The sequence below is a fragment of the Orcinus orca genome, chromosome 14 (genome assembly GCF_937001465.1).
Source record: "Orcinus orca chromosome 14, mOrcOrc1.1, whole genome shotgun sequence".
Lineage (NCBI taxonomy): Eukaryota > Metazoa > Chordata > Mammalia > Artiodactyla > Delphinidae > Orcinus > Orcinus orca.
In genome coordinates, this window is record NC_064572.1 from 63,853,631 (window position 1) to 63,879,529 (window position 25,899).

At 46.7% G+C, this 25,899-nt stretch overlaps 2 protein-coding genes across 6 annotated transcripts in view; one reads left to right on the top strand and one right to left on the bottom strand.

The window, feature by feature from the left end:
* POLL (DNA polymerase lambda) lies at positions 1-8,299 on the bottom strand. Of its 3 annotated transcripts, none has more exons than XM_049696939.1 (9): positions 8,184-8,298; positions 7,226-7,362; positions 6,194-6,488; positions 5,870-6,032; positions 5,194-5,511; positions 4,279-4,452; positions 3,588-3,716; positions 1,337-1,505; positions 1-888 (listed from the first exon to the last, which is right to left on the bottom strand). In XM_049696939.1, exons 2-9 carry the CDS (start codon positions 7,338-7,340, stop codon positions 524-526), a joined length of 1,728 nt encoding a protein of 575 aa, XP_049552896.1. In that variant the 5' UTR covers positions 7,341-7,362; positions 8,184-8,298; the 3' UTR covers positions 1-523. The 3 variants fall into 3 exon arrangements, with proteins under 3 accessions (XP_049552896.1, XP_049552897.1, XP_049552899.1); XM_049696942.1 differs by lacking the exon at positions 1-888 and adding an exon at positions 907-1,058 and having other exon boundaries at positions 8,184-8,299; XM_049696940.1 differs by lacking the exon at positions 4,279-4,452.
* DPCD (deleted in primary ciliary dyskinesia homolog (mouse)) overlaps positions 8,255-25,899 on the top strand; it is a 23,482-nt gene continuing 5,837 nt past the window's right edge. For 2 of the 3 annotated variants that reach the window (XM_004268479.4, XM_049696958.1), the window contains exons 1-4: positions 8,255-8,403; positions 16,746-16,826; positions 22,423-22,547; positions 22,892-23,025. In XM_004268479.4, the coding sequence (XP_004268527.1) occupies positions 8,340-8,403; positions 16,746-16,826; positions 22,423-22,547; positions 22,892-23,025 (404 nt within the window). In that variant the 5' untranslated portion in view covers positions 8,255-8,339. The remainder of the gene's footprint in view (positions 8,404-16,745; positions 16,827-22,422; positions 22,548-22,891; positions 23,026-25,899) is intronic. The other variant, XM_049696960.1, reaches the window with a different exon arrangement.

Genomic DNA, 25,899 nt, shown 5'->3' on the forward strand with positions numbered 1-25,899 from the left:
GCAGGTTGAATGTCAAGTGCACTTTACTGGTTCCAATGCTATCCTCATCGCGCCTGGGGTGCCCCTTCCCTACACTGCCAGCTGCACAGGAAGTGAGGTGGGCGGAGGGAGCACACGTGGAGTGGCTCATTCTCCTGCTCTGAAGGGTCTTGGGTGATGTTGGGCCTCAGCTGTGCGCCTCTCCCCTGCAGCCCCCATCCCGTGCTAGACTCTCCTTGGGGTAGAGAAGGGGGATGCCTGGGCCTTCAGCACAGGAAGCTGGCCTCAAACCAGGCACCAGTTCCTGCTTAAAATGGGGCAGGGGACCATGTGCAAAGCTCTCCCAGGGGCAATGGTGAGTAGAAGGGGCAGCACCCTGTTCCTGTCAGGGAGAGGGCTGGGTAGCCCTGGGAGCCAGGCTGGCCTTTTCCATCAGGCCCAGAGGAGCTGGTGGTTGAAAGAGTGAGGTTCAGCCAGCTGAGGCTGGAGGAATGGCCAGGAGGGGCAGCTGGTCCAGCTTGGCACCCCCTCCCCCAGTCGTGGGTCACCAGTCCCGCTCAGCTGGTTCTCGGTAGGGCAGGCCTAAGAGCCTGAAGACATCCTTCTCAGTGGGGGTGGGCAGTACTTGGCCAAGCCCCACCTTGAGGCCTTGGGTGTCCCGGACCACGGCTGTGCTGAGCGCATGCTCCGACAAGCTCATGCCCTTGGTCTTGGCCAGAGCCCGCATGGAGCGGTTGAAGTGGGCAGAGCCAGTGAAATAGAGCAGGGCACAGGCAAACTCGCTGTAGGGAACCACAATGATGTCCAGTCGTCGGTGCCGCCGCCCTGGTCCTGGGAGCTGGCATACACCCAAGTACTTCTGCTGCTGGCCGTTCTCCTCCTGGCTCACCAAGTCATCCGTCAGGAACCCTGGCCCAATACAGGAGGGCTGTTGGGAGGGCAGGGAGCCAGGCCCTGGGCTGCCCAGCCCTGGGCCGCCTAACCTCCCAGGTTTCTCCTGATTATCCTTGGGTCCTCTATTCCCAGCTCATCTACTTATTTGCTGGGCGACCTTGCCCTCTCCAGGTCTGTGTCCTTTTCTGTAAAACATGCATAGTAATTCTTCTCCAAGTCCCCCACAGGGGCACAGAACGATCAGAGGAGGCACTCAAACTGCAGCTATTACTGAGCACCTCTTGGGAGGTAGGGGAAGCTGATTCATCTCTTCCCTGAAGTGGCTCTGGCCACAGGAGAGAGGTGGAATTTTCATGAAGCAGCCTTCCCCTGCTTCCTGCCTAGAGATTGCCACTCTGAGGTTCTCCCTCCTGGGGGCCACTCCTCCCCTGCCCCCCGGCTCACCCAGGGGTGGGGCTTATACCTCGCTGCCGGAGGCTGTCCAGTAGGCGGCTGAAGATGCCCTGGTGAGACCGGCCGTCCGGGTGGGTGACCAGCACATCCACGTCACCGCAGGTTGCCTTCCCCCGTCGGTATGAACCACATGCCACGCACAACAGCCCAGGGTTGAAGGCCTGAGCTGCTTCCCGGACCTGAGAAGGGACAGCGAGGGAGGTGAGGCCTGTGGGCCTCAAGCCCTGCCAGGAATTCATCGCAGCAGCGCAAGGGCCTTCCTTGACTCAGGAGCCCACATGCCCCCTCATGCCCCAGGCCAATCCCTGGATGCATGATCCAGCCTGAGGGAGAGAGCCCCAAGGAACAGAGGCAGAGCTCCACCCTGGAGAGTGGCAGTTCTCCACCTCGGCTAGGACAGAAGAGAAGAAAACGTGGTCACATCACCGGGGGTGGCCTGAGGAGAGAGATGAGAAGATGAGAAGATGTGCTCGGATTCTGAGGGAAGGCACCTCTCTTCAAGAGCAGAGAGACATATCTTCTCTGGGCTTCTGTCCCAACCCATGCACCCAGGTCTGTGAAACTCCACTGAGGACAAAGGGCTGGGTGCCGAGAAGCCCTCAGCCAGGTCTCCACAGCCCCAGGTATCTTTGGATTTGGAGCTAAAGGCAGAGTGTGTGAGTTGGGGCTTGAGGCCTGACAGGTGGCTGGCAGGGTGCCCCAGGCCCAGGCCTCGGGGGAGATGGAGCCTAGAAATACAGCTGCACGTGTAACAAAGGAAAGGAGGGAAAGCAAAAGGGAAGCACTTCTGAGCCAATGCCCACATCCTTACTTGGAGGAATGGGGCTCGGTGGGGAGGGAGCTGAGACAGAGGGAACTGTCAGCTGAAGGATCATCCCTCACTGAGGGGGGATAAGGCCATTAGCCTCCACCCCAGAAACACTGAGGTCTTTCATATGCGGATCTTTCTCTCTCTCTCTCTCTCTCTCTCTCTTTCTCTCTCTCTCACACACACACACACACACACACACACACACACACACACACACGCCCACTTCCTCCCCGGGACACTGAGATTTCTGGGGCCCTGGATACCTCAATTCTCCTGACAGGCAGGGTCTGCTAATCCCCTCAATTCCCTTCTTGAGCCTCCCAAGAGGATGGAGGAGGCCTAGGATGAGTAATCCCATCAAAACCTCCTAAGGCTGGAGACCTTAAATGGGGAGAGTGGGCCAGGTGGGGAGCCACTTCTGTTCCAGTGGGTCAGGGCTGGAGGCTCGCTGGGGCATTCTCTATGCCCAGATACCGTGGCTGAGTGACAGGTCATCACTAGCACCAAGGCCTGGTGATGGGTGGACAAAGGGGCTTGGCTGTCCCTCCCACACTAGCCTCAGAGTCCTGTGGCTGGGAGTAGAGCTGGAGGCTGATTTCAACTAAGCTGGGCCAGAGTCTCCAGGGAGTCCTACTCTATCAGAATCATAGACCAAAGTAGGAGCAAATCAGCCCCTACCCCTAATGCCAACTGAACAAATGTACCCTAGTCTCCCTCTAATTTAGGTTTTATATGAACTGAATCCCTAACCCAGCTCTACACCAAACACTAATCTTGGCTGAACCTTATTTCCAGGACAATCACAAATTTTAACTAAAAGCATCCAACACTAAGAAAACCCTACTCCTAATTCAGGCCTAACCTTAACTCAGCTCTTGATCTAGCTTTCCTCTAACCCCAAACCTAGTCCTATTGGCACTGTGCTTCTACACCAACCCTAACCCAAACCCTGAACCAGCCTTGGGTGACCTGCAGAAGGTGTGTACTTCTGGAGATATAAAATTTTGTACATTTAAAAAAATTGTGGAGAGAAAGAGTCCATGGTTTTCATTAGGTTCTCAAAGAAGTTTGTGAATCAAAAAATGTTAAGAACCTCTGCCCTGATCACCCTAACATAGCCCAGTTCAAATCCCAATATCCTTGAGTAGTTCTGACCGTAATCCATCTCTAATCTAGCCCTAACATTAACCCAGTCCTAACACCATTCTAGCACCTAAACCAGTGCTAACTCTGCCCGATACTGAGAACCCTACTGCAGAGAGCTAATGTTGCAGCCCTTTCCTACCTAAGCCAATTGCTCTTTCCCCACTAGTCCCAACCTCTGGCCCCCCATAGCTTCCTCTGCTTGCTGGGCTCCCCTGCTGAGGGATCCGGAGTTCTTGGCTTTGAGCCAGGCCCTGACGTTGTAGTAGGACCTGGCTCTCCTTACTGGTCTGGGACACCTGCTTACTGTCTGCTCAATTTCTGCAGCCTCCTCCCTGGGCATGCGATCCAGGAAGTCATCGTAATGCTTCAGGCCAATGGCCTGCTGGGTAGTCAGAGAGGCCTGGTTTCGGATGTCTTCTAGGTTCCGGAAACCCTGAGAAAATAGCCAGATGGGAAGGCTATGAGGATCCAGGACCAATGAAGAGGCAGTGAATAAGCACACACACAAGGCTTCCATCACCCCCAGACTCCAAGGAAAGCCTGAGGCAGGACCAACCCCAGGAGCGGTTGGGTCTGTAATCAGTGGGACTTGGGAAAGGCAGGGGGCATGGAAGACACACCTCAGTCCAGCCCTGCCATAATCCTAAAACACTGGTTCATGACTCCATCGATCTGGGGGTGATTCTGGGCATTGCTGGGTTTGGGAACCACTGTTCTGGATACTCAGCCCAGAGGCCTGGTCTCCTCAGGAAGGCCCCTGCTGTTCTAGGGGACAGATCTTGTCTCTGCCTACACCACAGATTAAGCCTCAACGATACCAAGCAACAGGGCAGTTCTGAGAGCCAAGAGAGGGATCTGCATGGGCCCTGGTCCCTTTGAGAAGTGGTCTCTCTATAGTCTGGGTTCATTCTCATCAAAGCACAGCGTAACAGGACTGTGGGACAGGAGCTCTAAGATACAGTAAAACTGAAGTGGGGGCTGGGACAGGGTGTGACCTGATGGTACCACATCTGGGCAGTCTTGGTTCCAGCTCCCCAGATGTTAGAGAAGAGCTCTAAGACAGGCACGCTTTCACTGATGTAGTCCAGCTTCCGCAGATGCCCGCTCTCCAGGATCTCTACGATCTTTTCAGCCATCCGCTTTCCAATTCCGGAGATACTGAAGGCCTCCTAGAGGAAGGGCAGGCAGAGGCAGGAAGGAAACTGACTCCTTTAGCAGATGTCTGAGTAAAAGCCAGTATGGCCGGTGGGCAAATGATAGCTGTATAAAGCTTGGGCAGAGTTGAAGATAAGAAGTTTGGATGGAATGGGCTGGGAAACTTATCTGCTGGTTCCCAGAGGGATGGAGGTCAGCACAGGAAGCAGAGGAAAGGCAATAATGACGATACTAGTCACCACTGCCATCATAACAGTGGAGCTAATATTTATGAGGCTTTACCCTGTATCAGGTCCTGCATTACAGGGGTCATCTCATTAAGTCCTCATGGGAATACTGTGTCTGTTACTATTCTTAGTCCCTTTTTACTTTTGAGGAAACTGATGCTCAGAGGGTTTAAGTAACTTACTTTAGGCAAGTTACAGTTAGTGAATGATGGGAACCAGAATTCAAACTCTGGTCTGTTCAGAGCCTGAACTTTTAAAAAACTTTTTATTATGGAAAAAATTCCTAAGGAGAGAGAACAGTATACTGGACCCCAAGTACCCATCACCCAGCTTTTATAATTATCAAGATTTTGACAAGCCGCTTTCATTAATCTCCCCATTTTTTTTCTTTTGTGCAAGTCCCGAACATCAGAGAATCTTAATCACTCCACCTGATCCCCACTTGTGACTGGTGCTTCCACCGACCTCTGGCCAGTAAAGAAAAGACCCCCCCAGCCCCCCACATACCCTCCCCTGACCCCCAGGTACCTGGTAGGAGGTGACAGGCTTGTGGAAGCTCTTGAGGGCATTAATGGCCTTGGCATAGCCCAGGGCTCTCCACTTGTCCCCCTGAACACTGTAGGCTTTGGCCAGCACTTCCAGCTTCTCTGTGATGTGGCGGTTGTAGTTGGTCGCCTTCTGGCTCGAAGGCTGTGCACAGACCCACTTATCCAGGCCCTCAGGGGCTGGGCTAGGCTCACCATCTCCCTCAAGGGGGGTTGGGTAGCGGCCGCTGATCAGGGCTTCCAGATCAGCTGCGCCAACCTGGGTCTCTTCCCCATCACTGCTTTCACCACCAGAGCCGGGCTTGACATAGGGAAGGAGAAGAGACAATAAGTTCATGCCCCCCATGAGGAGGGCTCCTCAGAGGTGGGGGCTGAGTTTCCTAGTCAGACCCAAGAAGGACGCTAGGTCTTCTGCAGCAGATTTGGGTTCCATGTCGCTCCCCTTAGGGCCCAGCCCTGGGATCCCCAGTGATATGTGGTGGATATGGCCTGGGCAAATGCAGGAGTGATGACTGTTGAGAAGAGTTAAATGGCTTCACAGTAAAGAGAGCCCTCCTCTCTCAGGGGCCTGGGACATTCTGAACAACCATCAGGCTCTCCCTGTTTCTGTGATCTAGTTCCCAGGAGAAGAGAGCTGTGGGGCCTGGGAGGCTCCTCACCTGTGCTTGGAGGCTTGCGACTTCCTCTGCCCTCCAGGAAGGAGATACAGGTCTGGTGCGAGGAGGGGAAGGAGAGAGGGCTGTCCTGAGCTGAGCCTCACTAGCTCCAGGAGGAGTCGAAGAGTCTTGGTCTGCTTTGCTGAGCTGTGCTTGATCCAGGTACCTGCAGGATGGTGATGGGAGGTTAAGACACCAAAGTCTCACGCTATCTCTGTTCCCAATCCTTCTCTACTCTGAAATCATGGTTTTTTAATGTGTCCAATTAAGACGATGAGAGTTTAATAGCTCAAGAAAACATCTGAGGAAAGACTAGGACCAGCCTACCTCTTGGGGATGAAGATGCTGAATCCTGCTGTGTCCACGAGTCTTCTCTCCTGTAGGCACGAGCTCAGCCAGGCTGACTTCACCAGCTGAGCACCTGGGGGCAGCCAGGGCAGTCTAAGGAGGCGGAGGGCTCGCTCACAGTCCATGCCTTCATCCACCACAATGTGAGTGACCCCTGGGGCGTGGGCAGGGCATATATGGCCACCATGCTGGACAATCTGCTTCTCAAAGAGTTCTGCCCGGGCTCGCCCAATGCCAGTGGGTACAACATGCGCCCGCACGGAGCTCAGCCACTCTGTGGAGAGGACATCCAGATACCTACTGTCATACTTTCAGACATGATCCCAATGAACCCTTCACAGTCCCCTCCCCCCAATCGTTTTCCTCCACCCAGACAGCCTGCCTTCTGGGGATTCCATCACAGGCATACAGTTAATTTCCTATGGGCCATCACTTGATGTAAGGGGCAAGGATTCTGATACGTCCTGTTCCCTGATATAACCTAGAACAGTGTCTGGCACCTTGTAGTTACCCTGTAAATCACTTCATTTGATCATTTATTCTTTCAACACATATTAGTAGACACTTACTATGTATCAGGCACAAAGCACATGTTTTGCCATTATAAGCCTCACAGTCTAATAGATTCCCCTCCCCCAACCCAGCCCACCATGTAAGCTTTTGCCATCTATTTGTCAATTTGGCTGCAAAATAACTTGTAAGTCTGGGGACCTAAGAAGGATCCCCTCCCCGCAGCAGCAGGCAACCTCCTAGAGAGCAAATGATTCTGCCAGTCATTTCCTTAGGGACCAGGGAGTATTTTCTGATTTATGGAGGTCTCAGGGTGGGGTAGAAGATAAAACAGCAAGTCGCCTGTCAAAGACTGGGGACCAAGCCTAGGACAAGGCAGGTAAAAACAAACCTGCAGGCTCTGGGCGGACAGAGTCAACTGCAATATCTGATTCTGGGCATGAACGAAGTAAGAAGCCTCAGGCTCAAACACATGAGGGTTCTGAGGCTGGGTCCACTCACCTCCTGCTTCTTCTCCGTCTTCCCTCTTGGGAATCTTTGCAAGTGCTTTTGATGATGGATTGGTATGAATTTTCTTCCGCTTGGGAAATGCCTTCAAGATGCCCCTGGAGTCCATTGAGGTATGGAGCCTGGCCTTTCTGTTGGAGGGTTGATCAGGGCAGCTGTCATGTGGAAACCCAGAACTGAGGCCCCCCAACCCCTTTGACTATGAAGGTGGGGTCTCTACTGACCAGGCCTTGGGGACAGTAGCCAAGTTCCCAGGAGCCTCCCAAAACCCAACTGAACTTGGGTGGTTTAGCCTAGCTCTATACTCACCACTTTCAGAGTACTGGGGAAAATAAGGGGAAGAGTGGAACTATTGGGGGAACTTTTGATGGGTACCAAACGATATCATTCCTCAGGGAGTTGCTCTGAAGATTAAGTGTGCAGTGTCTGCTCCTGCTGCATCCCACTTCCAAAAGGCTTTATCAAAACGAGATGCCAGGCTAGGAATGGAGCTCCATCTTTAGGAAGGACTTGGGCTCCCAAAATGAGTGGGGACTCGGGGGGACCTGTATATAATCTTTCTCTACCCCCATCACACACCCGCAGATGGCAGGTGGAGATTAGGAGGCGGGGTGGGGGAACGCCCTGCACCTGCCCTGGTCTCGGACCTCTCAGCACGGGGGGAGCGCAGGCCCGCAGCTGCAGGGAAATGCACGACTGCAGCAGGTGTGGGGCGCCTTCCCGGATTGGGGGAGTCTCGGCCTCACAGTTGGGGGTGAAGACGCTGGCAGGTGTGAGGCACCCGCCGCGAACGCAGCTGGCGCGCGCCCGGGACTCCCCCAGCTGGGGGCCAGGCGAAGGATGGACTGTCTGGATCCTGCCCTGAAGGCTCCTCCCCACTCCCCAGGTTAGTTGCCGGATGGGGTCAACTTCAGGCCGGACGGGTCACCAGGTGTGGGCAGGAGTAAATTACTTACCAGAGCAGCCAATGAGAGCAGACGAAGGGCGTGAGGGGTTGCGGGGTGGGAACACGCAAATGTCCAGAACTTCTTCCGGGTCATCCGGAAGTGACCCTAGGCGGAAACGGTTGCCATGGCAGCGGCCGGGCACGCGGCTGAGCTGAGGGAAGATGGCGGTGACGGGTTGGCTGGAGAGTCTGCGGGCGGCAGAGAAGACGGCGCTGCTGCAGGACGGTAACTCGAGGCACCCCGCGAGCACCCTCGTCCTTTCCCCCAGCGTCCGGCCCTCCGCTCTGGCGCCTCCGGGAAGGGCCTCAGCCCAGGACGGCAGGGCTGGAAGGTCGCGGCCTCCCTCTAGGGCAGTTACTGCATTTGCAAATGAGGAAACTGAGGCCCAGAGAGATGAGGTGACTGGAACACACGTCTCTGGACACCCTAGTTTCCTGGACACCACCTCACTCCGCTCTGAGTTTTGTTACTAATAAATAATAATTCTTTTCACGTTCACCGTCATTTGCTCCTCACCGCTGTCCCGAGAGGTGGTTTTGACCCCATTTTACAGAAGAGGAAACTGAAATCCAGGATTTTAGATCGGCCCCAGCTCCCCGAGTCAGTCAGTGGTACAACTGAATCTTGACCTGGGATGAACCTCAGTCTGGAGGTTCTGTTGCTGAAAGCAGCCTGGTATCACAGAAAGGCAGGACACCTGGGCTCTAGTTAACGACTCTGCCTTTAATTTACCGTGGGCTTCCCAGTCGGCCTCTTTACTTGTTTGAACCTCATTTTCCTCATCTGTAAAATGAGGTGGATGGATTACCTGTGTTGTCTCTGAGGTCCTTTCCAGCTGTAATGTTATCTTTGTAAGTGAACCTCTAAATGTTCCCTGGGTCTTTAGAGGAGACAAAGCAACCCCCTACCCCCACCTCGTGCTGGTCCTGGAAGAGGTGGGCACAGAGGTATGGATGGAGTTCGGACTTTCTTCCACCCTAGGACTGGCCAGTGCTTCAGGGTCCCTTCCTGGACTCACTTGGCAGCCAGAATGAATTTGGTCTGAATTCCTGTAGCTTTCGGGAAACCAGCAGGGACTGACATCCACAGGCAGAGGCCAGTCAAGAAAGCGTGGAAATTGAAGTCAGCTGGTCATTTGCTCATTTATTCATGCAGTATTTAGGGATGCTTTTTACTGTGTGTCAGGTTGTGTGCTAGAGCAGATAGAAAGAAAAAGACACGTCCCAGGAGTTCACATAGTGGTCAGGAAAAAAATGTAAATAAACAAAAGCATGTGTGTTAAATAGAGGTTGGACTCTTTTATAAAATGCTATGAGAGCACAGAGGTGAAAATGATTATCTCTTTGAAGGAGGACCTGACAGAAGAGGTGATGTTTATGGGTCCTAAAGGATGAATAGGTGTTTGCTAAGTGGAGAAGAGGGGATAGTTATTCCAGGAAGAATGACTCACGTGTAAAGGCACAGAGATGTGAAAGTATATGGCTGATTACTAGGGGCATAACAAAACATTTAGTGAGGCCAAAGCATTCACCCAGTCATAATATCTCCCTACACTGTGTAAGGTACTAGGTGCTAGGATGCAAGAGTGAATAAAAGGACGCTTTTCTCAAGCGATGAGGGGAAATGGTGGAAAATGAAGAGAGATTGCAGATAAATTGAGGTATGTTGTGATCGATCTCCTATGCCAAACCAAAGATTCTGAACATTATCTCATAGGACAGTGGGGTTTGTTTTTATTGTAAGAAGTACTTAACATAAATTTACCATTTTAGCCTTTATTAAGTGTACAGTTTTGTGGCATTAAGTACATTCACATTGTTACGCCACCATCACCACCATCCACCTCCAAAACGTTTTCATCTTCAGCTGAAACTCTATACTCATTAAACACTAACTCCCCAGTCTCCTTATCCTCAGCCCCTGGTAATCACCATTCTACTTTCTGTCTTTATGAATTTGATTACAGCAGGAACCTCATATAAGTGGAGTATACAATATTTGTTCTTTTGTGACTGGCTTATTTCACTTAGCATAATGTCTTCGAAGTTCATCCATGTTGTCGCATGTGGAAATGAGGAAATGTCGCATGTCGCTTGAGGAAACTTTGATTTCCTCCCTTTTTAAGGTCTGAATAACATTTTTCCGTTGTATGTATATACCGTATTTTGTTTATCCACCAGTGTGTCGATGGACACTTGGGTTGCTTCCACTTTTTTTATTGTGAATAATTACTGCTGTGAACATGGGTGTACAAAATATCTATTCTAGTCTCTGCTTTTACTTCCTTTGGTCAAAGGACAGTGTTTAAACAAATATTTCATCAGTCAGGACTTCGTTAAGTTTTTTTGTGAGTAACATCACAAAACAACATTGTTAGTCCCCCCACCAAACCAAAATCAAAAGAAAGAAAACAAACAAAAAAAGCCAAAGGTGTGTATATGCCTTGTCAAACCTCTCCTGTTGATTTATCCTCCTAATGTGTATGTGAGTGGGCGTAGGATGCTACTAACTTCCCACCAAGAATCACTTCTGTTGCTAATGAGAATCCAACACACTTCTTCATAAATAATTTATGTTCATTGTGGAAATAAGAAAAATAAATAAACAAGTCACTGGTAATCCTGCCATGCAGAGATAATCACAATTGACATTTCCATACAGAAACTTCCATATTTTTTCCATGCATACAAACTCATACATATATATATACTTTTTTATCATCTTTATTGGAGTATAATTGCTTTACAATGGTGTGTTAGTTTCTGCTTTACAACAAAATGAATCAGTTATATATATACATATGTTCCCATATCTCTTCCCTCTTGCGTCTCCCTCCCTCCCACCCTCCCTATCCCACCCCTCCAGGCGATCACAAAGCATCGAGCTGATCTCCCTGTGCTATGCGGCTGCTTCTCACTAGCTATCTACCTTACGTTTGGTAGTGTATATATGTCCATGCCTCTCTCTCGCTTTGTCACAGCTTACCCTTCCCCCCTCCCCATATCCTCAAGTCCATTCTCTAGTAGGTCTGTGTCTTTATTCCTGTCTTACCCCTAGGTTCTTCATGACATTTTTTTCCCTTAAATTCCATATATATGTGTTAGCATACGGTATTTGTCTCTCTCTTTCTGACTTCACTCTGTATGACAGAATCTAGGTCTATCCACCTCATTACAAATAGCTCAGTTTCATTTCTTTTTATGGCTGAGTAATATTCCATTGTATATATGTGCCACATCTTCTTTATCCATTCATCCGATGATGGACACTTAGGTTGTTTCCATCTCCGGGCTATTGTAAATAGAGCTGCAATGAACATCTTGGTACATGACTCTTTTTCAATTATGGTTTTCTCAGGGTATATGCCCAGTAGTGGGATTGCTGGGTCATATGGTAGTTCTATTTGTAGTTTTTTAAGGAACCTCCATACTGTTCTCCACAGTGGCTTTATCAATTTACATTCCCACCAACAGTGCAAGAGGGTTCCCTTTTCTCCACACCCTCTCCAGCATTTATTGTTTCTAGATTTTTTGATGATGGCCATTCTGACTGGTGTGAGATGATATCTCATTGTAGTTTTGATTTGCATTTCTCTAATGATTAGTGATGTTGAGCACTCTTTCATGTGTTTGTTGGCAGTCTGTATATCTTCTTTGGAGAAATGTCTATTTAGGTCTTCTGCCCATTTTTGGATTGGGGTGTTTGTTTTCTTGATACTGAGCTGCATGAGCTGCATGTAAATTCTGGAGATTAATCCTTTGTCAGTTGCTTCATTTGCAAATATTTTCTCCCATTCTGAGGGTTGTCTTTTCGTCTTGTTTATGGTTTCCTTTGCTGTACAAAAGCTTTTAGGTCCCATTGTTTATTAGGTCCCATTTGTTTATTTTTGTTTCTATTTCCATTTCTCTAGGAGGTGGGTCAAAAAGGATCTTGCTGTGATTTATGTCATAGAGTGTCCTGCCTATGTTTTCCTCTAAGAGTTTGATAGTTTCTGGCCTTACATTTAGGTCTTTAATCCATTTTGAGCTTATTTTTGTGTATGGTGTTAGGTAGTGATCTAATCTCATACTTTTACATGTACCTGTCCAGTTTTCCCAGTACCACTTATTGAAGAGGCTGTCCTTTCTCCACTGTACATTCCTGCCTCCTTTATCAAAGATAAGGTGACCATATGTGCGTGGGTTTATCTCTGGGCTTTCTATCCTGTTCCATTGATCTATATTTCTGTTTTTGTGCCAGTACCATACTGTTTTGATTACTGTAGCTTTGTAGTATAGTCTGAAGTCAGGGAGCCTGATTCCTCCAGCTCCGTTTTTCATTCTCAAGATTGCTTTGGTTATTTGCGGTCTTTTGTGTTTCCATACAAATTGTGAAATTTTTTGTTCTAGTTCTGTGAAAAATGCCAGTGGTAGTTTGATAGGGATTGCATTGAATCTGTAGGTTGCTTAGGGTAGTAGAGTCATTTTCACAATATTGATTCTTCCAATCCAAGAACATGGTATATCTCTCCATCTATTTGTATCATCTTTAATTTCTTTCATCAGTGTCTTATAATTTTCTGCATACAGGGCTTTTGTCTCCTTAGGTAGGTTTATTCCTAGATATTTTATTCTTTTTGTTGCAGTGGTAAATGGGAGTGTTTTCTTGATTTCACTTTCAGATTTTTCATCATTAGTGTATAGGCATGCCAGAGATTTCTGTGCATTAATTTTGTATCCTGCTACTTTTCCAAATTCATTGATGAGCTTTAGTAGTTTTCTGGTAGCATCTTTAGGATTCTCTATGTATAGTATCATGTCATCTGCAAACAGTGACAGCTTTACTTCTTCTTTTCCGATTTGGATTCCTTTTATTTGCTTTTCTTCTCTGATTGCTGTGGCTAAAACTTCCAAAACTATGTTGAATAAGAGTGGTGAGAGTGGGCAACCTTGTCTTGTTCCTGATCTTAGTGGAAATGGTTTCAGTTTTTCACCATTGAGGACGATGTTGGCTGTGGGTTTGTCATATATGGCCTTTATTATGTTGAGGAAAGTTCCCTCTATGCCTACTTTCTGCAGGGTTTTTATCATAAATGGGTGTTGAATTTTGTCAAAAGCTTTCTCTGCATCTATTGAGATGATCATATGGTTTTTCTCCTTCAGTTTGTTAATATGGTGTATCACGTTGATTGATTTGTGTATATTGAAGAATCCTTGCATTCCTGGAATAAACCCCACTTGATCATGGTGTATGATCTGTTTAATGTGCTGTTGGATTCTGTTTGCTAGTATTTTGTTGAGGATATTTGCATCTGTGTTCATCAGTGATATTGGCCTGTAGTTTTCTTTGTTTGTGACATGTTTGTCTGGTTTTGGTATCAGGGTGATGGTGGCCTCATAGAATGAGTTTGGGAGTGTTCCTCACTCTGATATATTTTGGAAGAGTTTGAGAAGGATAGGTGTTAGCTCTTCTCTAAATGTTTGATAAAATTCGCTTGTGAAGCCATCTGGTCCTGGGCTTTTGTTTGTTGGAAGATTTTTAAACAGAGTCTCAATTTCAGTGCTTGTGATTGGTCTGTTCATATTTTCTATTTCTTCCTGATTCAGTCTTGGCAGGTTGTGCATTTCTAAGAATTTATCCATTTCTTCCAGGTTGTCCATTTTATTGGCATAGAGTTGCTTGTAGTAATCTCTCATGATCTTTTGTATTTCTGCAGTGTCATTTGTTACTTCTCCTTTTTCATTTCTAATTCTATTGATTTGAGTCTTCTTCCTTTTTTTCTTGATGAGTCTGGCTAATGGTTTATCAATTTTGTTTATCTTCTCAAAGAACCAGCTTTTAGTTTTATTGATCTTTGCTATCGTTTCCTTCATTTCTTTTTCATTTATTTCTGATCTGATCTTTATGATTTCTTTCTTTCTGCTAACTTTGGGGTCTTTTTGTTCTTCTTTCTCTAATTCCTCTAGGTGCAAGGTTAGGTTGTTTATTCGAGATGTTTCCTGTTTCTTAAGGTAGGATTGTATTGCTATAAACTTCCCTGTTAGAAATGCTTTTGCTGCATCCCATAGATTTTGGGTCGTCGTGTCTCCATTGTCATTTGTTTCTAGGTATTTTTTTATTTCCTCTTTGATTTCTTCAGTGATCACTTCGTTATTAAGTAGTGTATTGTTTAGCCTCCATGTGTTTGTATTTTTTACAGATCTTTTCCTGTAATTGATATCTAGTCTCATAGCGTTGTGGTCGGAAAAGATACTTGATACAATTTCAATTTTCTTAAATTTGCCAAGGCTTGATTTGTGACCCAAGATATCTATCCTGGAGAATGTTCCATGAGCACTAGAGAAAAATGTGTATTCTGTTGTTTTTGGATGGAATGTCCTATAAATATCAATTAAGTCCATCTTGTTTAAAGTAGAATTTAAAGGTTGTGTTTCCTTATTTATTTTCATTTTGGAGGATCTGTCCATTGGTGAAAGTGGGGTGTTAAAGTCCCCTACTATGAATGGGTTACTGTCGATTTCCCCTTTTATGGCTGTTAGTATTTGCCTTATGTATTGAGGTGTTCCTATTATATTTTTTTCTTTCACCAAAATATCATAGTAATAAACTTAAAATTTTTTATATTCACATACATATATACACATAGATTATGTACATATTCTATGTGTACATATGTACACATATGTACACATAGAATCTTGGGTACGGGAAGATATTCTAAGCACAACTTCTGGATAATAACCACAAAGGAAAAAACAATTGACTATATAAAAATTAAACACTTGTTTGGGAAAACCCACCTTAAACAAAGTTAAAAGGCAATTAAAACAGAACATTTGCAACATATATGACACGTGCTTAATATATACAAAGTTCAATCAGATTAGTAAGAAAAAGATGAATACCCAAATAAAATAGGCTAAGGCCTAAACAGGTAATTCACTAGAAACATGAACAATAAACCCTTGGAACATTGTTCATCCTTATAACCTTAAAGCCATACAGATATCCTAGTATGGTTATTACAGGATCAACTTTGGCCTCAAGTGGGTTTAAGCCTGGGCTGTCATTTCCTAGCTTTATGACCTTGGACAAGTTACATGACCTTTAATCCTCAATTTTCCTTACTTGTGAAATACAAGTACTGGAGGCACATAGGATTATTTTGAGAATAAATGCAATAAAACATGTAAAGTGCCTGGCCCATAGTAAGCACTGCATCCTGCCTGCACTTAAGACTGGACTCCAGGGGAGAAGAGAGTCAGGCCAGATACCCTCAGCTACTCACAGGGAGCACCTTATACCCCACTCCTGACAGGACAACCTCTTATAGCTCTATGAGCCAAACAAATGAGTAAGGGTGGTGTAATCTAGGCGCCTACTGAGAGGCCCTGCAAATTTGGGGGTGAGTTTCCCCAGAATACAAATTCGGAATGACTCAAGGGAACTATGTCTCAGAGGAGTGAATGGACAGTGAAAAGGCTTGGTAGATCAGATAACAGTTGCAAGTTTTGGCTAGTGACTGCTTTAGCTGGTTAAGGGCCTTGGGGCTCTATTCATCAAGCATTCGTTAGGTACCTGTATACCGGGCATTGGTACTGTTATTAGTCTCACTGAGGAGCCTACCTATATCTACTTACCTATCTGTAAAAATAGGGGAAATTATATAGCCACTTTTAAGAAAATGCTTAGTATTATATTACATAGGTGGAAGAGCTGGTCTAAGAGACGCCATTGGGTTCTTCTGTGCTTTCAATGAAAGATGAAGCAATGTTCATTAACTCTCTCAATCAGTATTTAGGTGAGCTCCTAAAATATGCCAAATACTATACTAAGTGATAGGGAAACCATAGGTGGGGGGATAAAACCCCTCTTACCTTAGTAGAAGAGACAGGCAATAATCCAAAAATCACACAAATACATGTAAAAATCATACCAAGGTAAATGCTGTAAGGAGAACACACGGGGACTAACATCGTATGGATGTGTGATAGAGATGGCCTAGAGATGTACAGAAGAAGGCAGAGCGAGGGCACGGCTGGAGGGAGGCCTTTGTCGGGAAACCCAGTTCAATATCCTGAGCACATGGGCTTGGTTTTAGGAACTGGGGAGAGAAAGATAAATATGATATCATTCTTGAAACAGATGCTTTTAAAAGTATAGTATGTGATAAATGCTCCACTGTGGATATGAATAAAGCACCAGAGAGGCATAAACAAACAAGTGATGAATTTTGCCAAGGTGGTTAGGGGTGATAGTTTAGGAAGATTTCACAGTGGAAGTGACATTTGAGCTGGATTTTGAAGGGCAAGGAGGAGTTCAGCATTTGGGAAGAAGTTTGGAGCTGTTGCTGGTAGAAGAATCAGCAGAGTAAAGACATGTTCAGAGAAAGCTTAGAAAGGAAGTGAGTCCCAGGACATGTCCTAGAGTAGTGGTGGGCAATGGTTGGCAAGGAGTTCGTGGGAGGATCTGGGAAGGTTTTTTTAACATGCCCAAGGCTGTTAGTGTTTCCCAGGTAGATCTCTTGACCTGCAAGGCCCAAGGCAAGAGGAGGCTCAGGGGTAAGGCACTCTCTGTTTTGTGCCTAGGGAGAAGGAAGGTGCACTATTTGTTCCCAGATGGGAAGGAAATGGCCGAAGAATATGATGAGAAGACAAGTGAACTACTTGGTAAGTGACGGGACCCCCAGCGGGCCCTTAGGAACACTTGGGGTGACCTAAGCACAGGTAAACACGCATAGCTGAGGCTTCAGGGAGGATCCCAGCACCACATGTGGAAGCTCAGGGAGACTGAAGCCCTTGAGGCAGGATTGTTCCTGAAAATAATCTGAGGTCAGGGCTGGACACCAGAGGTGGAGTGGGCGTCCGCTTGACCAGTAAACCTCACTCCACCCCCAGACAAATGAGAGAGTGAGTAATTCTTCTAAGGTGGGAATGGGCATGTAAAGAAACCGTTGGGAAAAAGCTTTACAGAGAAGGTGGAATTGGAAGTAAGCCTTGAAGGCTGAGTAGTGGTAAGGGCAGGATTTCACTGCAGTTTTTTTGGTCTGTTTTTTGTTTTGTTTTCTGAAGTCATATCGGGAACAAACAAGTATCAGAGGCGCAGCTTTTGACCTTGCCTCAGGAGTGACTCTATTAAATATGCCCCTCATTTTGGAGAAGGTCTGAATCAAAGGGAGTAGGAGGTAGAAACGGTGATTTTGCAGCATTGTCATTTTCATTCCTGCAGCCCTTTTCCTCTAAGAATACGCTCATGAATAGGGGCCGTAGCTCAGATTTCTGGGAATTATTCGATTTGTTCATTCTCTGTTCTCAGGTATGCACATCAGCATTAACCGACTTCCCAGAGCTAGGTGGCTGGTTCTTTGACCCAGGGCCTGAGGCTGTCAGCAGTGGGAGTTGGTCTCTTTATTAAATTTCACCTGAAATGCTAAGACCAATGATGGAATCATGGGCTGGGTTATTTTCTTGTCATTATTCTTGACTTTAATTTCTTCCTGGGCCTGATCGACAGGTAGTATTGGCGGGGGAATTTCTTTTTCCCTTTTTCTGACAGCTCATAAATGTCTAGAACCGACAACACGGATTACACTGGTTTGCATTCTCTTAGTCTCCAGTCTTAAAATATGTGTCCTGTGCATGTTCAGCCGCAGAGTGAAGTGTTGATCCCTTCTTATTATGAGCTGCTTGGGTTCCAGTCCCAATTGGTTTAGTCTGGTACTATTAAAAATCTTGATGTGTTTAGCATATGACACTGATTTGGTGGAAACCAGTACAGTAGTAATATTCTCACAAACCATTGTAATTTATAGCGCTCCCAGGGGGTGAGCTTATGAAAGCAGAGGTCACGTGGGCTGACCACCACCATCACCAGGCCGGGGACTAGCGGCAGCTCTTCTCCCCCAGCCCCCAGCGTCACCTCTCTTCTCCACACAGAGCAAATAATACAGCTGTCGGGGTTGTGGCTGTAAAAACAAACAAACAAATAAAACCCAAGGCATCTTAGTTGTGCTTGGACATGAAATTAAAATGAAAAAAAGTCCAGGTCCCTTCATTTGTAGCATCCCACATGAACTGTCATTTTCCCTCTTGGCAGGTGGAGAATAGACAGTGGCCTCCAAACTCCTTTTTCTTAAAAGTAGAAATGGAGGTTCATAGGAGAACGTTTTCTGACTAAAGTTTACCTAATGATAGCAATACCGTAACTTTTATTGGGCGCCATGCTAAGTGGTTTACACGAACCAACCACATTACAGCCCAGTGTGGTAGGTTACTGCTGTCTTCATTTAACAGTTGGGAAAAATGGAAGCTTCAAGAGGATAAGCACCTTGCTCAGAATCACACAGCTGGTTAGTTACGGAGCTAGGATTTAAGCCTAGGTCTATCTGATGAAGAACCCATGCTTTAATCCACAAGAACATTCTGTTGGGAGTTGAGGTTATTTAATCCTGTTTTCTTTTCTTACTAAATCTTGTTCTCCCCAGAATGACCCGGGTAGGGGCTGGAGGGAGCAGGACAGAGATGGGCGGCAAGGAACACCCCACTCAAACCACTGGGCCCTTTGAACAGCTGATCCTTTTCTTACCCGTCTCCAACCACCCCACCCTACCTCCGCCAGCTTGCAAAATACTGTTTGTTTTTCATTTTTAAGTATAAATAATCCCAGGACCTGAACTTTCATTTGTGCATTCTTTGAAGCAAAATATGGATGGGGTTTTTGTGGGTGTAAATGGGAATAGTTTCCGTTTTTTCAGCTAATTATACAAATTGGATAATTGGCCAAACTGGTTTTCTGTCCAAAAAACCCAGAAAGTAATTTACAGAGAGAATTACCGATAGGACATCTGTCTGGGTTGGAGCTCTTCCGGTCGGTGTTAATAAGCATAGTAGTGTCATATTTTTTTTCTGCCCTCTCAATGCTATTCATTCCCACCCCCCACAGTGAATGCTGTATGTGTATTCATAGAGGAAAAAACTGAAGGGCCCCATAACAATGATCGGAACATCAAACCAGCCCTAGAAGAACACAGCATGTCCAGGGGGGCAGAGGCTGAAGGGCAGGCCGTCCCCCAGCGATTACATTCGGATTACCGGCTTAATCTGCTTTGGTATTTGACCGCCAGCCTAACCACCCCAGGCTGCATTTGGAGGATATTGAGCACTTTCATCCCCAAGCACTTCACCGGCTTTATAAATGACCCACTCGATTCCCTTCAGCCTCCTCAGGGATGGGACGTGGCAGCTGTTTAATAGCCACATAGCAATGTTGCAGTGTTTTAGGGCAGAAAAGAAGAATCCTGCATCCAGTTTAAGCTGCAGGGAGTACTTAGGAAAGGGGAATGTAATTATCCACATTGGAAGTGGGCCAGGGCTTGGAGCTCTGGGGAAAGAGGCCTTTTAGGACCTCCACTTTCTAGCCCACCTGAAAGATGGGGCCTCCTTTCAGCAGTCTGGGACATCAGCCTGCTTCCTGCTGACTTAGGAAAAAGGCCCCAGGCGCTGCCTCCCTCATATATTCCCCATCAGACCCTTTACAGGGTCATTGAAAGTCTCCTTTCCAAGGACTGGCCCTGGCTCAGCCAGGAAGATATGACAGCGTCCCAGGGAGCTGCCTTGCACACACCAGTTTGGGTTTAACATATAATCAAATCAGAGTGACAGCAGGTGCAAACAGTCTTCTGTTGCCGCAGGAGCTGTCCTTGAGTTCAGGAACAAAGACAGGACAAGAAAGACAAGACAAAATGTATTTGCATGTGTGCATTCATGCCCACGTCCATGGGAGAAATAACAAGGACTTCACCCATTCATTTGTTGGATCTTATCTCACAAGGGAATGAATACGGAGGCTTTCTTCATATTCTAACAAAGAATTTAATTCCAAGGTGTTAAAAAAAAAAAAAAGACAAAACAGCCAAGGGTCCAAATTTCTGTGACCTGAGTGGCTTTCAAGGTCAGCAGTAAGGAAACCAGTAGCTGACTTTCCTCCTCCTTAGGGTACTCCTTGGGAAGGTTTCTGTTCCAAACCCAGTATTCCATGGATAAAAGAGTAGACAGGAAATCCTGGTATTGGAATTGCCTCTCCTGGCCACACTGGCATCGTGCCTCAGGACAAATGATTTAACAGGGTCCATGATTACAGGACGCCTCACTTATCAAGCCCCAGATAGTTAGGTTTTCATAACTTATCAATACATTTTCAAATAATTGAAGCTTTTCCTTTAAATGCTAAAATATAAAAAAGAAATAGAGCTTCATTTTTTTTTAAGTGAACCTTTTAAAATATCATGTATGCTTATTGAATGTTTATAGAATACAAGTTAGCCTTTTACTAATGATTCAAATTCTGGTCTTGAAGTTAGGAGACCTGAATTTTAGCTGTGTTTTTTGCAAGTTAGTGTATCTTTCTGAGCCTTGGTAATTCTTCATACTCTCCCCTGAAGAGTGGTGGCAAGGGTTGAAGGAGAGCAGGCAGGGAAGAAATGCTGTTTCCCATTTGAAAAATACAGGTATTGGACTAGATGCTTTCTAAAGGAACCTCCACCTTTAAACTCTGTGATGACTGTGTTCTATTATATCGTGATCCTGTCAGGGTCTAAGGATGTTTGTTTGTCCTCACACCAAATGGTCCCACATCCTTTTTAGTTCTGTCGCTGCCCTTGATGTGAGCTATCCCGTCATGCTGTTGTCAGTATGCCTGGGAAAAAATTAATTTCCTGCCTTATTCTACACATAGCATTTTATACATGTCTGAGAATCTGGGAGTGATCTTTCCTACAATAAAGAGTGAGATACATGGGTCTTGTCACAGGAAACCTCCACTTAGAGGCATTTGTTGCTTCTGAATTTGCAACTGTGAACACTGCAACCCAGAAGGCTGGCTTCCAGTTAAATAAGCAAAGTATTACATGAATAGATTTGGATATACTTCTGGTCACAGTCCATTCACTTAAGAGAGAAGAAGTATTTGTGAGAAAAAGAAAAAAGTTGCCTTTAAAGTATATTTCCAAGTTTTACTCTTCCTTATTTATTTGCATTGTAAACTTGGAAATGTGTTTCTAGGGAGAGTTTTTGGCCCTGAGACGTAATAAAATCACACTGCAGAAGGCACCAGACCTTATAAAAGCACATATTAAAGGGAAAATTCGAATTGTGCAGCATACTTTTGTGTTCAGCTTGTGTGCCTTACTTAGAGCAGTGAGGGTGTTTGGGTTTGGCACAGCTGCCCAGAAGGTCTCAAAGAAACCCATCCTGAGAATCGCATTGCAGCTCTCACCACCCCGGCCCAGAAAAAGGAGCAACTGCGACAGGACACCAGGCACTTTCTGAGTTGTTTAGCTCCTCACAGCAGCTTCAGGAAGGCTGCTGGCCTGGAGCAACGCTGGGACTGCCACCTGGAAGACCCCCATTGCTGCGGGCAGGGAAGGAACAGAGGGGTCGCACTCGCGAAAGCCCCCTGTGGCCATGGGCGTGCTGACAGCAGTCACTGTGACAGGGCTGAGCAGGGTTCCTGAGCATCCCAGCAGGGGCTTTCAGTTAGTGTTTACTGAATTAGTCTTTTCACTTAGAATTTCCATAAAGTATGTGGCTTAATTGAAAAAAAAAAATCTTATGCAAACATCTGGGTTGTAAAATAGAGATGATTATTTGCATTATAAAAGGATGATTCCACTCTACAAAAAATGTACATTAGATCTTTTATAAATAATGCATTTAAAATATGGTGTGTGCCTAAAATTTCCTGTAAATACAACTCTGGGACTTTTGTTTTAAGCCATGTGCACCTGAGATGAGTGAATTTCTATATTTGGACTTTCTGAATCATGAGACAAATCTGCCTATCAGCTTTCGCCCTCTTACTTCATTTTTCCTCTACCCATTTTTAGAGGGAAAAATGCATGTCACATTTTTGGGGATCCACATTTTCTCTGTTACTGGTAGCTACCCTTTTCCTAACATTCACGTCTTCCCTTTGCATGAAGTCACACCTGGGGTTTTCTAAACTCCACTTGGCGCCTTTCAGAGCTTTGTTCTAATTCCTTTTGTCTGGGCACCCATGATATGGGCTTTACACGTTGTCTAATATTGAAATACTCTCCTGAGATTTCAGAGGTTGTGAGGTCCCTGCTCAGATGGATAAAGCCAGTGTAAAAGCCTGTAGCTCCCACTTTTATCCTGTTCCAGTTACCTAATGTGATATTGATGATTCAGCAGAAAGAAGCAGAGTACCTTTCTTCCCCATAATCCCACTGCTTCCTTCTCTCCTCAGTGAGGAAGTGGCGTGTGAAGAGTGCCCTGGGCGCCTTGGGCCAGTGGCAGATTGAGGTGGGAGAGCCAGCACTCCCAGGAGCAGGGAGCCTGGGGCCTGAACTCATCACGGAAAGCAATTCCAATGTATGTCTGTCTGTCAGGTGTCTTGGGGAGGCTGGGGGAGTGGGCTGCTGGCCCTTGGGGGCAGGCGCCATGTCTTGTTCACCTCCTCATCTCCAGTGTACCCACCTGGACACAGTGCTCTAGAAATGTTTGCTTGAATGAGTACCCAAAGGGTTTTGGCTTAGTCATCCCAGGGCGAGGGCTCCAGGCCTAGAATGTCACAGCAATGGCAGTATCAGAGGGGAGCTGTAGGGAAGAGCTGAGGGTCTCCCATTGTGCCCCTTGATAGAGCTTTGTGGAGGGGGGAGCCATCCTTTCCCACCCCCCTCCAAGAATAGTCCTCAAGTTGGCTTTGCCTTCTGCAGCCCATCTTCATGCGCAAGGACACCAAGATGAGTTTCCAGTGGCGAATTCGAAACCTCCCGTACCCTAAGGATGTCTACAGTGTCTGTGTGGACCAGAAGGAGCGCTGTGTTGTCGTCAGAACAACCAATAAAAAGTAAGTGGCATGGTGGGCACCTGCCTGCTTGTGTATGAGCAAGGCGGGGGTGGGGTTTGACCTGAGGTTAGGGCTCAGATGGCTCCCCACCTCAGAGGGCAGAGAAGCCTGCTGTCCAGCTCTGAGGGAGGTAGGAGGGCTTCACTAAAGCCCTGTAGTAGGTGCTAAAAGCTGAAGGGCTTTCTCTCTGCAGGACCAGCTTGAATATTGTAATCAGTTCCACCGGGGCAGGGAAATTTGAACAATGAGTATCTGGCCCAGTACTTGGCACAGACTGGGGCTCAATAAATATTTGCTGGATGAATGAGAGGTTGAGGGAATCACCCGGCCATTGCCTTGTGATCTTAAGTGGTTCTGCTGTAAGGTTATTGTGCCTTGACCTCTGGCTGGATCCAGTCCATGATGAACTTGGCCTGGTAACATCACTGTTGGAGCTGGCAGGGAGCCATGGCCTGGAAGGTGCACCTGTCTGAGGTGGCAGTTATCGAACTTTAAAGTACTGGTCTGGGAGCAGCAAACCTATCCCTCCCTGAACTGAGGGACAGTGAGCTGGTGCTTTGGCCTCTTGGAAGTCTCTTGCATGAAGTCACTTGCATTATGTTTCAAAGGGATTACTAGACTTCCTTTTGCTCCTCTTCTCATGGTCTGCTAGGGGAAGGCAAAATGTGGGGTTGAGGGGACAGAAGGTGACCAAAGTGGAGATCTAATCCTGGCAGGGCTGCTTCTGGGCTGATCATCTTGGAAATGCATTGATCTCGTTTGGGTTTCTGGAGCTCTGACTGATCACAGGAGAAGAGAAGAGCCCTGTGATGACTCGGTTGTGACCTGAGTCAGGGATTGCAGAATAGGACCAACTCCCATGAAATAGATTTGGTGCATTGAGATGGGAGGTTTTATGAGTTACTGGTCCACAGACTGTGAAGCCACCCAACATGTCTCATGGGGTGCTAAGCTTAGGCCAGAGGTGTCCCCATCATCCACTGATTTACAAGCAGTAAGGAAGACCCAGCTATTTGTCCATCTTCTCAGGTGGTGTGGTGCCAGCCTCCCGTCCCATCTCCCTCAAGGTCCGTGCCTCCCAGGCTCCCCTGGTGCAGCCCTGGGTTCTGCCCTCCTCTATGACCCCCATACCCTCTCACTTTGGCAGGGTTAAGTGGTGGGGAAGGGGTAGAGATGAATGAATTAATTTCAGGATTATTGCTGTACACGCAGCCAGCAGCCCCTGAAGTGGGCCTTGTCTATAAATACAAAGTCATAATAATAAGGATTTGCGTTTATAAAGCACTTTGAAGCTCTCAGATAAAAGGCAGTTTATTCCTGTTATTGTTCTCATCATTAACAGGAGTCAGTGCCTAAAGTGGAATTTAGCAATTTCAGGCAACAGAGAAATTGCCTTTAGGAAAACAAACTCCGTGCTTCAGCAAACATTCCCTGGCGTAAGAGGCCCTGGGCCCAAATTAGGAACAAAAGTGCTTCTGATAGCACTTGAATCTGCAGCCTAGCAGTTTGTGGAGCTGGCTGCTGCCTCCCTTTTGTCCCCCAGAGGTCACTGTCGAATACAGATATCCAGCAGAAATGTGATTACCAGGGAGTGAGAAAAGAGAGGCTAGCTAGCTCACCAAAAAATTCATCTGCAGGCAGATCCTCTGGGTCCCATCTCCTGTGCGTATTCAGCCATAGGTGGCGCTCTTGACCAGGCGCTCCGTGGCCAGAGGCCCACTCCGGCGCCCAAGGCAGGGGGAGACATTTTTGAATTGATGGGTAAGGCCAGGTGGGATGCGAGTAGTGCCCCAGAGTGAGCAGGGCCGGGATTGGATTCCCAAAGAGAGGAGAGGAGTATGTGAGTGCCCACTTCAGAGCCTACAATGAGATCTCAGGTTCAGCGGCCCAGCCTGGCTCAGCACAGCCTTCCTCAGGATCCTCTGCTGGGAGGAAGGTGAGAGAGGCTGCTAAACCCCTAACAGGCTCTTCTGAGCCTAGTGGCATTTTCATCTTCTACCTGGAGTAGAAGATGTCCTATACCTTTACTACCCCGAAATATACAGAACTCAATAGCTATTCCTTTGAGCAGTGTTTAGCTTTTTCAAGATACTTTAAAAATCTGTTTTCTGATCATCACACCATCCAGTGGTGGACAGGGTATGTATTTTTATTGTTGTGCTATATATGAATGATTATCTATAAAGTCAGCATGATGAACAGACTTACTGAAGGGATAGTTAGTGATGGTTTCAGTGCCCAGGCCTCTTCAGTTTCCATCACACTGTGGCTTTTCTGATTTGACTTCCTTCACCTGGAGGTTCCATGCCTGCCCCGATTCTGATATTCTGGATTATGGTTACCAGTAAAAGCCAGAGTTCCTTTGTCTATACCTGCCTTGTCTCTGAATAACTGGGTTGGCCATTTCTCTTGAAGGAATTGATTCCAGTGTATTATGTCCTTGGCCCCAGGTAATAGCAAGGGATGAATCAGGGAAGGAAGAAAGTGCTTTCCCAGGATCCCATTGTGGCACCATCTATTCCCAGTAAGAGTGTTTGTGCAGAAAGAAGGTTCCTAGCCTCAGCCTAGAAGCTGGCAGCTATAAGTGGAATGAGCTAGGATGTGGAGTAGGAAGATGTCCGCTTGAATCTGGCCTCTGCCACGTATTACCCGTAGCATTTGGGGCAAGGGTTCCTCATATATCATAGGAGAATACTCATACGTACGTCACAGATTGCTTGGGGAATTATGAAATCGTATATGTACAAACACTCAGCCCCATGCCCGGCCTGAAGCAGGCCCTCAACAATTCTTTGAAAATTAGAACCTGAGGAGAGCTTGGCTGATTTGACATCGGTAATACTAAAACTGTGGGAGTGTTAATAGGCATCTCTA